Below are 14,213 nucleotides of genomic sequence, written 5' to 3'. Positions count from 1 at the left end.
AATACCTCTTGTTTCACCAGAAACCTCATTGCAATACAAAGTTCACATGATTAATACGGTGAGCCATTTAATAAAGCTTTGTCTTTCACACGCGTGCGCGGATTGGTGGCCGCATTTGTCAATCAATTTACGTCATCGCGTAACCTCAGCGTGCTCCGCCCCGCGCTGGTGAAGTATTTCCGCCAAGATGGTTGTTGGTGCCTTTCCCATTGCCAAGCTCCTCTATCTGGGAGTTAGGCAGATGAGCAAGCCTGTGGCGAACCGAATAAAAGCGGGAGCCCGGAGAAGCGAGTTTTTTAAGACTTACATCTGTCTGCCGCCAGCGAACAGTGAGTAACCGAGCTAACGGAGCTAGCAATGACCGCTAGATTTCAGTGTCAGTTACTCGGACGATGGCTAAAGCGAAAGGGGTGCAGCAACCAATCACATTGCACCTGTCAAGAGCGCTTAGCCAATCATTGTCGTAGGTTAATCTGGTAGACCAATAGGAGCCGGGAAAGCTCTAGGAAGGCGGGTCTTGTGTGTCATTGAACAGGTTGTATGAGGCCGAGCCTCTGCTGTGCTATCAGCACAGGACAGCACAATGCTTTCTGCCCTTTTGCCCCACGTCCTGTTCAGATATTGACATAACAGTTGAATTGGTGAGCATATTTCTGACCAGCCACTGTGCTCTGTTGTTTAGACACATCAGGCAGTTCTGTTTAGTCGCAATAAACACTGTCAAAATAGAAAGAAGAGCTAGTTTCATGTAAGGTTGTTTACACTGAATATGCATATTAGAAAACTTGTCCCATCCTCAGATGATCTATAACTAGTCACAGTTCATTTTCAAAACATTTACATTTTTCACACAACATAAAACAGTACTATACAAAAACTGTGACATATTAAGAGGACAGCAAATCTTTCCAATATTATATTGATAACGTGGAAGAAAACCTTTTAATTAGGAAAATAGAGAAACATTGGGTATGATCATTCAAAGACATATCTCTTGATACAATTAACAATATTATGGACACTTGGACAAATGCCACAAGGTACTGACTGCTTTTAAAGAGACAGTTCACCTCAAAATCAAAAATACATATTTTTCCTCTTACCTGTATTGCTATTTATCCATCTAGATTGTTTTGGTTTGAGTTGTCATGTTTTACAAATAGATAGCACTTGTTGTTTCAAGTTGGAGCTATTCTCCTTCTATCCAACTACATCGTTTGACTGTGCAGAAGGACACGTGCATGTGGATGAGAGGCTTTTGCTTAAGACAGCGGGGGATGTTAATCGAATTCTCCTCAACTGAGCTGTACCAAAGCTAGCTTTGTTAGCTAGCCTTTTGTCCATAAATAGATGCACACTTTCTAATGAGTGGCGATACAGGAAGATATCGCTAAAATTGACATCTTCCAAAACTTGGCAGCTCACACCAAGACAATCGAGATGGATAAAAAGCACGACAGGAAGTGAGAAAGACAGGTATTTTTGATTTTCTGTCCCTTAAATGTATTCAGATTGTGTTAGTTTTCCTGTATTTAATGTTTATATCAAGTTTGATGTCTGTCAGGAAATAATGTTTTGGAAAATTGTAAATAAGTGTTTGTTCAACCAAAAAACAAAACAAAACAAACAAAAAATACCCTTCTGTTTTTATACCTCTACGGGTCATTGTAGCTGATAATATTAGTAATAATAAATGTCTAATACTGAATATCGTAAAACTGTTATATTTTCTGAGATGGTTATCGTAAAATGAAAATGTCATACTGTTGCAATCCTTGTTCAAATGTGACCAACACCAAGATACCATATTGATAATCTAAGTGGACCTGTGCGATCACCAATGTTGTTTGTCCTCACAGTTTACCACTGGATTGAGATGAGAACGAAGATGCGGATCATGGGCTTTCGGGGTTCCACCATTAAGCCGCTGAATGAGGAGGCGGCTGCAGAACTGGGTGCAGAGCTGCTGGGAGAGGCAATCATCTTCCTCATTGGTGGTGGATGCATGGTGCTGGAGTACAGCAGGCAGGCTGCTAATTCACGCCGCAAAGAAGAAGAGCTGAACGAGACCATCACAAACCTACAGACTCAACTAGCAGAACTCGAACTAACCACAGAGACTCTAGATGCTCAGCTGAGGGAGGTCAACAGGCAACTGCTGTCCTTTCCTGTTATCAGCAAAAAGTGATTAAATTAGTTCTTTGCATTATGACGTGGCCCGGTTTGCTGGTCAGTATGTGAAAGAACAAGAGTGCAAAACATTGTACTGCCATATGTACAGCCTGATAACGGCCCTACTTCATACGCAGTCCCCTGTCCGTGGACAGGAAGTAAGCATATCAGTGCACAGGGAATGTGGGTGTTGTCAGTAGCTTATGTTTTGAGCAACTGGTAGTAATGGGGGATTGTGATATAGACTATGATATTCATAGTGTATTTCTATGGTTGATCTTGCATGTTCATAAAGCTGACTGTATATAAAGATTTACAGTAAAAACTCCATCATATTAAGTTTTCCTTTCGTTTCAGTGATCGTTATGGATCTTGATCATTTATGAAAGTGATTTTCATGATTTAATTGACTTCAGTTGTGAGTGACTCTGGATTTTAGATTGACTCACGCTTGCCCTTGATTGCCAAAACGGATAACAAAAACAAACATCTGATCATATCAGTGGATTATTTTTGAGTGTCTGCCCCTATTGGTTAATTAACATGACGTATTTTGCTGTAAATCCCTTTTCTGGTGCAGTTTTACTGGATGTGATGACAAGTGTAAATGGATGGTGTAAAATAAAATGGTATGCTGTCTCAGAGTTTGTGTCGCATTTCACATAAATTAAGATAAACTTCACTGAAACTGAAACTAGAAATTCAGCCCAGATGATCCCCCTATTCTTCCAGTCGCTCCACACTAAATGGGTCATTTAGTGGAGTGCTGGCAGAAGTGATAAGGCGGGCACTTATAAAGACTACACTACCCAGCATTCGTTCAATGTAAACACCGCATCACTTCCGGCTTTGGAGTGTACCAAGTGCGTGACGGGTAACGTACAAACTACTTAAGCTCATATGTCGATTCTCCTTCATATTAAGCCGTCCAAATATAACATAGCAATACAAACTAGCATTTTCAACGTGTGCACCTCGGTTTGTTAGGGAAACTAGTAGTCCAATAATAACCCTGTGTATGCATGTGTGTTGGTCCAGTTAACTTCCGGTTTTATGTTTGGTCTGGTGTCCGACCCTAGAGGGCAGTAGCGACTGTCTCCATCATCTATCACGGCTGACCCGCGCAACTCGCGTGTGAGGAGGTAGGCCTCAACATTATTTTTTGTCTTATTTTGTGTCTTAAGTGATAAACTGCCCAAAACTGCTTTGACTACAGGACTTGCATGTAAATCAGATCAACGCTTGCAGCTTGCGTGCTCTCAGAGTTAGAATTACATGCATTGGTTCGCGGTCTGTTAGCTAGTTAGCTAACGCTAGGCTAAGAAGGTTACAAACGTTAGCCCACGTAGCACCAACTTGAAGTGGATAGAAACATGAGCAAAGATCACAGAGATAGGTTTACCTTGCAATAATTATATATGCATATGCCGTTATAAAGTAAGGACCACATGGTTTATTTTATAGATGTTCTGCGGAACCAGGTACGGCGGTAACTTATTAGCTAGCGCTGCTTCTAGACTAGCTAACAAGCTAACGTAGCCTGTTTGGCTAAGGCGGACTGCCGCCATCAGCTATCGATTTGAAAGTTAGACGCAATGTTGTTAGTCCTACTTAACCGTGTTTTTTGTATCTGTTTTTTGTAGCAACTATTTAAAGACAGCAAACATCTGAAGCACAATGAGTGTTGACGTAAAGAAACTGAAAGTAAACGAATTAAAAGAGGAGCTTCAGCGCCGCGGCCTGGACACCAGAGGCCTGAAGGCGGACCTGGTGGAGAGGCTGAAAGCCGCTCTGGAGGCTGAAGCTCAGGATGATGCCCCGGCTGATGCCCCGGCTGATGCCCCAGAGCAAGGGGAGCAGGACGATGAGTACTGCCAGGACATCCAAGACAACGAAGACGAAGAAGATGTAGAAGATGTAGAGGATGTAGAGGATGAAGAGAATGAAGAGAAACAAGGTATCCCCCATTAATGCTGTTACTTTAAAAATATATTTTGCTATCCCATCAGATATTGGCGTTGAAGATGTGTGGTATATTAACTTAAGAGTCAATTTTCCACTTTACGAAATCTTTGATAGGCGCCCCAGTTATGCCTGATTTTAAAGTGCCTGCCTATTTTGTCAAAGTGAAGTTGTAGATCAGAAATTTGAAGAAATCAAACTGTCAAACAAATTCATGCATATTGTTCCACAGGTTCATATCTTTCTGTTTTTGTGAGCCTGACACTTAGAGTTTTGGACTACCCTCTTTTTCAGATGCAGAAGTAGATGAGGAAGAGGAACGTGAAGGCGATGGCGATGGTGATTTTCCTCAAGAGGAAGATGAGGGTAGAGATTCAGGTGGTTACTATGAGGATGAGGAGCCAGAGGGCGAGCCTTTTGAAAGTCAGCAAACCTCAGACTCGGGTCACAGCATGCCCGACTTCACAGCAGATGTTGACATACACAAATCTGAAATGATGTCTGAGGAAGAGGCCAAGCCTGTGCCTGAGCCAGAGGCGAGCGTTGAGCAGCAGAAAGGTGATTTTCAATGTTTTATGGCTATACATGCAATATGAAAAATGCCCTGGAGACAGAATCTTTTTGCTCCCAGATGCCATTTAGAAATGTTTGACTTTTACTTATTTTTTTGAAATAAGACATAATAATTTACCACATAATAAGACGTAATAATTTACCTCAACAAGGTGTTCTTTTTAATTAAGTGTGCTTGTACAGTTCTACCCCATGAACAGGTAGCTCACTGTGATTTTTCATTTCAGAAGTCAAGGTGGAGGTCAAAACTGAAGATGACGCCGAGGCTGTTGGAGATGTAGAGCAGGATAATCATGGGACTGAACATGAGCATGGACAAGAGGATGCAGCTCAGGCTGAGCAAGTCAAAGCTGAAGGTGACAAAGGTGGACACCAAAGCCGCAAGCGACCATATGAGGAGAACAGGAGCTACGGCTACTATGAGCATCGTGAGGAAAAGAGGTATGCTCATTGTAAATTGTGATATTTGGAATTTAGGCTTTTAGCTGATGTTTTAAGTCAGCATAATAGTACAATACTGCAAAAGTAGAACAATATACAAAATATACAGTCATTGACTAGTGTATTTATGTGAATTTTGTCAATAATACTGGTTGTAAACTTCATACTCTGCTGATGTCGCACAGATCCCGAACACCACAGCCCCCTGCTGAAGATGAGGAGGAGAACATAGATGACACTCTTGTCACAATTGATACATGTAAGTATGGGGATTAAATGGATCTCTGCCTGAGTAAAGATGACTTGTGAAAAATGTAGTTAAAGCTGTTATGAATCACTGTCCCAGCTGTAAACAGACTGAGCTGGCTGGTTTGCATTCTCAATAAGCATCGCTATTCAAGTTAAATTTTTAGATTCAGATTAAGTTATTAATGTATCATACAATAGTAGCATTTTCCCGAAGGTCAGGTCCATGTGTCCAAGAAGGAGTTAGGACAGTGTAGCAGTTAGATTAACTCACTCCATTCTGCTTCAAACCTATAGTGCAGCAACTCTCAGTTCCCTGTCAGGTTTTTTCCCCTCAACATATCTGTACAGAGCATGTTGATACATTTTACTGTGACATATTAGTAAATGGAAAGCATTGCCCAGAGGTAAATGCCATCTCAAGATCCATTTTGAAATGCATGTCATGTCATGTTTTGCAAATAAAATGCTGGATTTGTTATGCCACCTTTTCCAAACAAATAACTTGAAATACGTTTTGGCTTCTTTTCAGACAACTGTGATCTGCACTTCAAAGTTTCCCGAGATCGCTACAGTGGTTATCCACTGACAATTGAAGGCTTTGCTTATCTGTGGGCTGGAGCACGAGCTTCACATGGTGTCACCCGCGGCCGCGTGTGTTACGAGATGAAGGTAACGTGTGCTACACGCACAACCCTAAGATGGGCATGCTAACTTTTCTGAGGGAGCAAGTGGTTTCATCTGCTGAGACATGGGGCTACTGTAAATTAACATTTTCTCTATACTGTGTGGACATAATGGTCCCTAATACATGTAACAGGCTTTATTAATTTATTATTTTTGAAACAGTGGATGAGCAGCTTCTTTGTTTCTCCTGTTAACATGTAATATCTTTACATTTAAGTATTACACACAGTTTTGGCCTCAAAGCTGGTCTTAACCATATATTTGTACTGTCTAAAATTGCCATTGCCATCTCTAACAATAACTACAGAATTTAGTTAATTTAGTTGAGAAAAGAAAAACATGTTCAAGTAAATATATAAATACATATTTTGTCATATTTGTCTCCCACTCTTCAGATCAATGAGGAAATTCCAGTAAAGCACCTGCCCAGCAGTGAGCCAGATCCCCATGTGGTCAGAATTGGATGGTCACTCAACTACTGCAGCACTCAGCTTGGTGAGTGGAGCAATTTCTATTTGAAATGAATGAAACTTTCCTGCTAAAGAGAGCCGTGGCCAGAAATGGAAACAATGTGTTTCTTTATGACTTGTTGTAGGTGAGGAGCCCTTCTCCTTTGGTTATGGAGGAACAGGAAAGAAATCTGAAAACTGTAAGTTTGCAGACTTCGGCGAGAAGTTTGGGGAAAACGACGTCATCGGCTGTTACGTCGTAAGTAATGGCAGCTGTAATTCAATCCCTAATCATCTTTTAATTGTATCATATAAGGATAATTTGGAATTACTGCTTTATTGTCCTCTATTACAAAGCAGTTAAGTGAAATGGATGTCTGTTAGATTAATTCATCAATGATTATATGTTATTTTTCACAAATAATTGTGGTAAAAAATTGTAGTGATTCTGATATTGTTTTGTCCACGTAGTTGACACTAACAAAAACTAATGATGCTTTTTGCTGCCTCATGACTTTAATTTTAGGACTTTGACAGTGGTGACGAGGTGGAGATGGGCTTTTCTAAGAATGGGGTGGAGTTGGGCGTGGCTTTCCGGACAACCAAGGAGGCGCTGGCGGGTCGTGCCCTGTTCCCTCATGTCCTGGTGAAGAATTGTGCCGTTGAGTTTAACTTTGGACAGAAGCCGGCACCATACTTCCCCCCACCGGAGGGTTACACCTACATCCACAATCTTGAGATGGAGGACAAAATCAGAGGCACTAAGGGACCTGCCACCAAAGCTGACTGCGAGGTAAGGAAGCACTGAGAATATAAACCAATATCTGGCATTTTTGCTAAAAAACAAAAAAGAACCCCATTAAACTGTGATTGATGCGTGCAGCCTGAAAATTGGGTCCAGTGCCTATAAAACAGAAATATCACCCTTTTCAGTTTTGGGATTTTTTTCTCAACATCAATGTGACACATAGTGAATGTAATTGGCAAAGATTTAACAACTGCTGACGCAACCATATGGTAAAGCATATTTTGAGTCACTATATCTTATTGAGAGGAGGTTTGAATTTAACAGCTGTCAACTTTAAATCTTTGCACCTCTGAAATGGATGCAGAATTAACATGTTTTTTTGTGCACTTATTTCAGATCTTGATGATGGTTGGCCTGCCCGCCTGTGGAAAGACTACTTGGGCCATAAAGCACGCAGAGACTAACCCTGAGAAGAAGTACAACATCTTGGGCACAAATGCCATCATGGACAAGATGAAGGTTGGTTTGGGCCCCCACTGCCCAGTTAAACACACTTCACACAGTGACACTGACCACCATGGTCTTATCTGACTATTTGTTGAGCAGGTGATGGGTCTGCGTCGCCAGAAGAACTATGCCGGGCGCTGGGATGTTCTGATCCAGCAGGCCACCCAGTGTCTGAACAGGCTGATTGAGATCGCTGCCCGCAAGAGACGCAACTACATCTTAGATCAGGTACTGCCCTCACACCCACACTCTGCTCTGATACACGCCACAGTCAGTCAATGTGCCCTGATGATCAATCTCTCTAATGGACTATTTATTTATCTTTCAGGGGGCTCTGTGTATGATAGAGTAGAAGAAGCATTGATCACCCTCTTGTCACTTGCTTGTCATGTATTGAAAAAGAAAATGATTAATGGCTCTCATAAGTGACAGAATATTTCATGTTTTCATCCCTCAGTATATTTTCACTTGCTATTTCTTGTCATAATACAGTATTGTTTGTCTTGTGAATTTCAACAATGTACAAGTAAACCATGACTATGTAAAGATGTTGAGAAACAAGTAAGCTCTGACTGGTGAGTAAGAAAAACACCTTCTGTTGCTAATTTAATAAGACAGAGTTGATAGCTTTTTAAAAAGCTATTTTAAGTGAGATACATGGAACTTTTGAGTGTGTTTTTTAATGAATTGACCCTGAAGGTAAGTAATGACTAACAGTTTTTAGATTTTCAGATGCTTGTGCTAGGACAGTGTAAAAACAGGTAGGTGGGTCTAATGATGGATTGGCTTTTCCGTGGACACTGTGAGTATATGCAGGTGGGTTATATCTGTCTGTTGTTGTCTTGACTGGGACTAGAGTCCGTATGAAGACGAGGTAAGTCAAGGTAAGTGTGAGGGGGACCCGTCAGAATAGCAAGTTGTTTTGATGTAGCTTGATATTGTAAACCTTAAGAGTATGAGATTGACAAAGTTTTACAGTAAATTGAGCTTATTAGAAAGAGAGCATTTACTTTATGAAAAAAGAGTTGTCAGATGTATGCGGTTGATTTGTAGATGTTGTCAATGGAAATGATGGTGTGTAAGAAGTGGTAGGGTTCATAAGTTGGGATTGAAATGAATGCATGAAGATTTTTTACTAATCTTTTATTTATGCATTGAAAGTGTTACAGTAAACAAGTCACAGTAATGATGAAGTGTAATACCATTGAATTGTAAAGTCATATTAGTTGCTAAATTTGTTACGCTGCTATTAATATTATTATCACATTCAGAATAAAAGTATTAAATGTTACTTATTGATTTCAAGTTGTCATATAAATATTAGTCTGACATTGCTATAGAACTTCTTTTAACATACTCAAAGCCTAGTGTTGCTTGTGTTTTGGTGAGCATAGAAACATGTGGTTACTGTTGTGTAAACAGGGAGATTGTTAGATTACAGCTGATACTTGAGTTGCCGGCCAATTCAGAAGCTTTATTGTGCGTTTATAAATTGGTGACTGTGAATCCTTCATTTGAATAATGACAGTATGATGCTGACTTTATTTTTATAGCTGCGTTTGCCAGGTGGTTTTGTGGCAGCTTGAATTCAGAATATAATGTGTAAGTTAGCCTTATTAGGGGTTTGTTATAAAGATCCATTATGTAATTGCAAACAGCTGCAATTTTTAAACACTTGAGGATTTGTTAAGAAATGTTTTAATTCGGTTTTTTATTTCTTAAAGCTGTACAGATGTGTCAAGGAATATTTTTTAGAATATAGAGAACCAAACAGAGATTTTAAAGTGTGGCTAAGGTTAACAAACAACTGTGGTGATGGAAAGAAATGTAATGATGCAATTAACAATCACATTTAGGTTTTTGGTGTTCCCAGTTGTCATGAAGTGGTTAATACTGAGGTGACGAGCTTACATATTTACGTGGCAAGTAATACAGAATATTTATTTAATCGAGTCGTTGTAACAAATTTGAAACTGCTGTTATCTCGCTTGTTATCGGAAATAATTTATTGCAGCCTAAATTTGCATGTGGTAGATTGTGCTTTGGCCATACGTTTTTTTTTTCCTTTATTCAATAATATGCAAAGAATATGGACTGGTATTGTGTAAGAACCAGAATTATCAAGCTGAATCAACATTGCTAAAGCAAAGTATATTTGAATTACTTTGGAGGTGCTTCACTTTTCTTTAGAATCCTAACTCTGCATTTTCATTTCTGCAAAGGCATAGATAAGAGGTCATGACGGTGGAAAAATGCTGACATTATTAATTCCAGTTGTAACATAACTTTTTACAAGAATCGCACTGCATGAAGACATAATTGAACAAGCACAGTAATTCCTAATATCACTTTAAATATCTATATTTTATTATTTATTGATCTGAACTTCGTATGTTGTTGTGACTGCGCGAACATACTGTACAGTGTAGTCAGTTTAAGCATTTGTGGGGTCCCCCTGTGTCCATAACTAACATTCGTCAGGAGTCACAGGGCACCTGGATGCACAGATCACGAGGTAAGTCTGTGGAGTGATGAGAGGCCATTAGAACCTGAGTAAAAGCGTAGACTGACATCCAAGCCAAACCTCTCTCACTTCATTATTGCAGGGTTCCAGCTTCCTTCCAGTGGAAAGCCATTACAAGTAAACAATAACAAACAAGCTTCTACTTCTTTCTTGTCACCATTGCTAGACAAATGTATATGGATCAGCAAGGAGACGAAAAATGCGTCCTTTTGAAGGTTTTCAACGCAAGGCTATTGTAATTTGTCCCACGGACGAGGATTTAAAAGAACGAACATTAAAGCAAACCAATGAGCAGGGGAAGGATGTGCCCGATCATGCTGTTTTAGAAATGAAAGGTAGGAATGCTGTGGAAAAAACAAATAAAACACCAGATCTACTTTTTTACTTTTCTATGTGTTGTCTCTAAAATCAAACTTGGAAGATGTCCCCCTCCCCCCTTCCCCCATCATAGGCTTTGGCCAGATATCAGACCTGGACATTTTTTTTTTTTAATGGTCCACATAAATTCGATTCTTCCTTATTTTTTGCCCTCTATCTGCCACTTGCCATACAGCTTACCTTTTAATGCACTGCAAACTGAGACTCGGGCCTTGTTGAGGCCATGTAATAGTCGAGCTAATATTGCACAATTTGCTTCTCTGAAAAGGATGTTTCCAAATAGCAAACTTACAAGCAGTCACGTGCTGAAGTTTTTGGAAGTTAATTTGTAAGTGCGTTACATCAGCTGTTCTTGGTTTGCAGTGCTTTTTCCTCCTCTCACCAACCTTCTAGTTGTCCTTTTTGCCCCCTCCCCACCTCTACTGAACTCCCCCCTCTCCTTTGTCTGCTTAAACAAATTTTTCCTCCATGTTCCCCTGGAGGTGATGTTTGTTCCCTCTACCCTGCCATCTGCTTTCATCTATCTGCTCTTAGTTTCTGCTCTATGATGTCCACTGTCTTTGTATGGTAGTAATTATTTTTCATTTTGTCTTCCGGTGGTGTGCCTCCTCTGGTCTTCACTACAACCCCCTACCCCTCTCTTTCTCTCTTTTTCTCCATCCGTCTCTTGCTGGATGGGCTGTCTCTCTCCTTCTCCTCCTCCTGTGGTCACCTCTATCACTCTCCAAGCCAACTTTACTCTCCCTGAGGCTTGCGACTTCCTGGAGGCAGTGACGTACGCTGAGCTGCAGTGCGAAGAGGCTGAAAATCTGTTGAAGCAGTACAATGAGGAGGGCCGCAAGGCTGGCCCACCCCCTGAAAAACGCTTTGACAACAGGCAGGGTGGGTTCCGCGGCCGTGGCGGCGGTGGTAGCTTCCAGCGGTATGACAACCGTGATGGGCCTCGCAGTGGCTACCAGAACCGCAGTGGAGATGGAGGCAGTGGATACAGAGGAGGTGAGTGAAGGAGTCAAAAATATCTTATGATGATGTTTTTTTTCTTTTTTTGTAAAGCTAAAGTAATTTTGGTTACATCCAAGCTGCATAGCTAATGAGGTTGCTTAAACACATTTGTTGGGTTTACACTAACGTTTTGTATGTATATTGTAAATTGTAACATGATTTTTGTTTATTTGGCAGGCTACAATCGTGGCAGCTACAACCAGAACCGTTGGGGAAACAGCTACCGCGACGGAGGCTCTGATTCACGCAGTAGTGGATATAGCCGCAGCCAGCAGTCAGGAGGAAGCTATAATCGCTCTGCCCCGTACACCAAGGGAGGAGGAGGATACAACCAGGTACTTATAAATTTAGAGAAATTAAAAAACTGAAAAAACAGATGAAATTTAATGTAAATGTAATGTGAAATAAATGTATTTCTCTTCTTCTTCTCCAGGGCTACAACCAGAGCTACAGTCCAGGATACAACCAGGGCAGCTACAACCAGAATTACTACAGCCAGTACCCAGGATACAGCCAGGGATACAGCCAGAGCTACAGCCAGACACCTGCCACTGGACAGACGTACAACCACCACCAGCAACAGCCGCAGCAGCAGCAGCCGCAGCAACAGCAGCAGCAGCAACAACAACAGCAGCAGAGCTACAACCAGCAATATCAGCAGGTAGGCAATGACTAATGAAACACTGCCTGTCCCTGCCTTTAATGCACATTTGACAAAATAACTAAAATGGGTTGAAGAGGGTGTAGCATTGTACCTGGTGAGGTAACATTAACCTCAGGTAGCTAGCTAACCCTATTTGCAGTAGCCACTTACCACTGCCTGGGGGCAGTTCCATTCCACCAGTAGAGGTAGTGATAGGGACGTACCAGAAATTGACATAGCTGGGCGGCGTTATGCTGGTGCTGCTTGGTTTAGTGTTTAAAAAAAACAAACAAAGGCAGTGCACATTCTCCACTTTATATTTGTGCTATAATTCGGCTGAATACACATCCTAAATTTGTAAACAAAGGAGCAAACCACAAACATATTTTTGCTGGAGGTATTTAATGTTTGTCACTCATACGATAGACTCTGGGTGTTTTTTCTTCTAAAAGTGAAGCACCCTGCATAAGAGAGGTGCAAAAATGGAAATTCACAGATAGTTAGGGGGGAATAAATACATTTTGCATGCCTCAGGTTTAGAATTGTTGAAGACGTCTGCGGCACTCAAGAGTATAATGAGTTAAAATCCTTAAACGTCTCCTTAAATGACGTTTTAACTCGATACCTTCTTGAGTGCCTCAGACTTTTTCAAAACTCTATACTAGTAGGTTCCCTTAACTGAAGAGCACCAGGGGGACACCATTCTTCACACTTCTCACATAGTGTTTTTTTTTCAACTTTTGCATGCTCTCATTGCTGTTCTTGCTTTCTGTTTCTCCCTCCAGTATGCTCAGCAGTGGCAGCAGTACTACCAGAACCAGAATCAGTGGAACCAGTATTACAGCCAGTATGGCAGCTACCCTGGACAGGGCAGCCAAGGCTCATCTTCTGGTTCCCAGTAGCTTCGCCCTGCATCTCTACCTGCATCCACCTGTGTCCTAAACCCTCTGACCTCTGCAGCAAGTTGATTTTTGTACAGTCTCACATCAAGTCCCCAGTCATAACGGTCTCTGTCGGGTTTAACACAGTAGCCTTCATTCCTCACCAATCAGTGTACACTTAAACTGTATACAGTTTGATGTCTTTTCATTTTTTTTTTACTGAATGAAGTCTTACCCTACGCAGTGACTGTGAGGTGGTAGATGATAGGTATCAAAGCATTTAATGAATGTTATCTATTATGCATTGAATGTGGATGTCTGTAGAACTGCAAACTCCACATTTGCTACAGATTGAAGAGGTTATTGTATATTTTATAGGATGCATAGTGTGAAAAAGTGACAAGGCAGGATAAATACAGCAAATCCTGAATAATTTTGCTTGTTTTGAGAAGCTTAACAAAGAACAAAATGCATGCTTTTTACCTTCATGACCCTTTTTCTCTTGCTCTTTATTTTTCAGTTCTGAGTGAGCACATTTTATTTACTCCAATAGAATTCATACATCATTTTTTTATAGGTGTTGTTGATACTGTAGTATTTAAGCGTTAATTGAGTCTTTGATTGAGAAGAATATTTTGCCACTCTTAGTAGTTATGTGCAGTTTTTTTTTAATCCCTTTTGTGATTGGTGTTTATTGAGTCCAGTAGTTAAATCTTGTTGTCAAACCCATTTTTTTCTACCTGAAAATGAAAATCTGACTGACCAGTTACCCAAGCTGTCTTCTTGTCTTTATACAATAAATGCAATTGTATACGCCTGTAGATGTTCATGTGTTCCTTTTTTTCTGCCACAAACAACACATACTGCATGATTCATCATTGTTGTATTTTTCTTATTTTCAACAAGATTGAAATTGAAATTGAAGACAAAGGACAAAACCAAAAAAAAGCATTTATCTTAAAATAATATGCCAGTTTTATGAGCATATGTATAGTTCCAG

The 14,213-nt window shown here is 40.5% G+C and overlaps 2 protein-coding genes across 2 annotated transcripts; both read left to right on the top strand.

The window, feature by feature from the left end:
* Positions 1 to 140: 140 nt before the first annotated feature.
* On the top strand, positions 141 to 2,816 carry opa3 (outer mitochondrial membrane lipid metabolism regulator OPA3). The gene is made up of 2 exons (XM_084350789.1): positions 141 to 329; positions 1,860 to 2,816. Exons 1-2 carry the CDS (start codon positions 188 to 190, stop codon positions 2,186 to 2,188), a joined length of 471 nt encoding a protein of 156 aa, XP_084206915.1. The 5' UTR covers positions 141 to 187; the 3' UTR covers positions 2,189 to 2,816.
* Positions 2,817 to 3,208: 392 nt separating this feature from the next.
* hnrnpul1 (heterogeneous nuclear ribonucleoprotein U-like 1) lies at positions 3,209 to 14,034 on the top strand. The gene is made up of 16 exons (XM_084351836.1): positions 3,209 to 3,314; positions 3,816 to 4,129; positions 4,429 to 4,692; positions 4,935 to 5,148; positions 5,334 to 5,407; positions 5,927 to 6,066; positions 6,477 to 6,576; positions 6,677 to 6,789; positions 7,057 to 7,323; positions 7,675 to 7,797; positions 7,885 to 8,013; positions 10,476 to 10,644; positions 11,417 to 11,683; positions 11,867 to 12,024; positions 12,123 to 12,350; positions 13,118 to 14,034. Exons 2-16 carry the CDS (start codon positions 3,850 to 3,852, stop codon positions 13,232 to 13,234), a joined length of 2,643 nt encoding a protein of 880 aa, XP_084207962.1. The 5' UTR covers positions 3,209 to 3,314; positions 3,816 to 3,849; the 3' UTR covers positions 13,235 to 14,034.
* The last annotated feature ends 179 nt before the right edge of the window (positions 14,035 to 14,213 follow it).

Source organism: Pagrus pagrus (genome assembly GCF_965226575.1).
Source record: "Pagrus pagrus genome assembly, chromosome: 4".
NCBI classification, from domain to species: domain Eukaryota; kingdom Metazoa; phylum Chordata; class Actinopteri; order Spariformes; family Sparidae; genus Pagrus; species Pagrus pagrus.
Note: the sequence above shows the minus strand (reverse complement) of the source record. Positions and strands in the feature narration are given on the sequence as shown.

Excerpts from the sequence above, each read along its gene's own strand:
- opa3 (XM_084350789.1), top strand. The coding sequence starts at position 188 with ATGGTTGTTGGTGCCTTTCCCATTGCCAAGCTCCTCTATCTGGGAGTT. Across the intron at positions 330-1,859 it reads CTGTCTGCCGCCAGCGAACA|TTTACCACTGGATTGAGATG; the intron begins GTGAGTAACCGA and ends TTGTCCTCACAG.
- hnrnpul1 (XM_084351836.1), top strand. The coding sequence starts at position 3,850 with ATGAGTGTTGACGTAAAGAAACTGAAAGTAAACGAATTAAAAGAGGAG. Across the intron at positions 6,790-7,056 it reads ACGTCATCGGCTGTTACGTC|GACTTTGACAGTGGTGACGA; the intron begins GTAAGTAATGGC and ends CTTTAATTTTAG. Across the intron at positions 7,798-7,884 it reads CCATCATGGACAAGATGAAG|GTGATGGGTCTGCGTCGCCA; the intron begins GTTGGTTTGGGC and ends TTTGTTGAGCAG.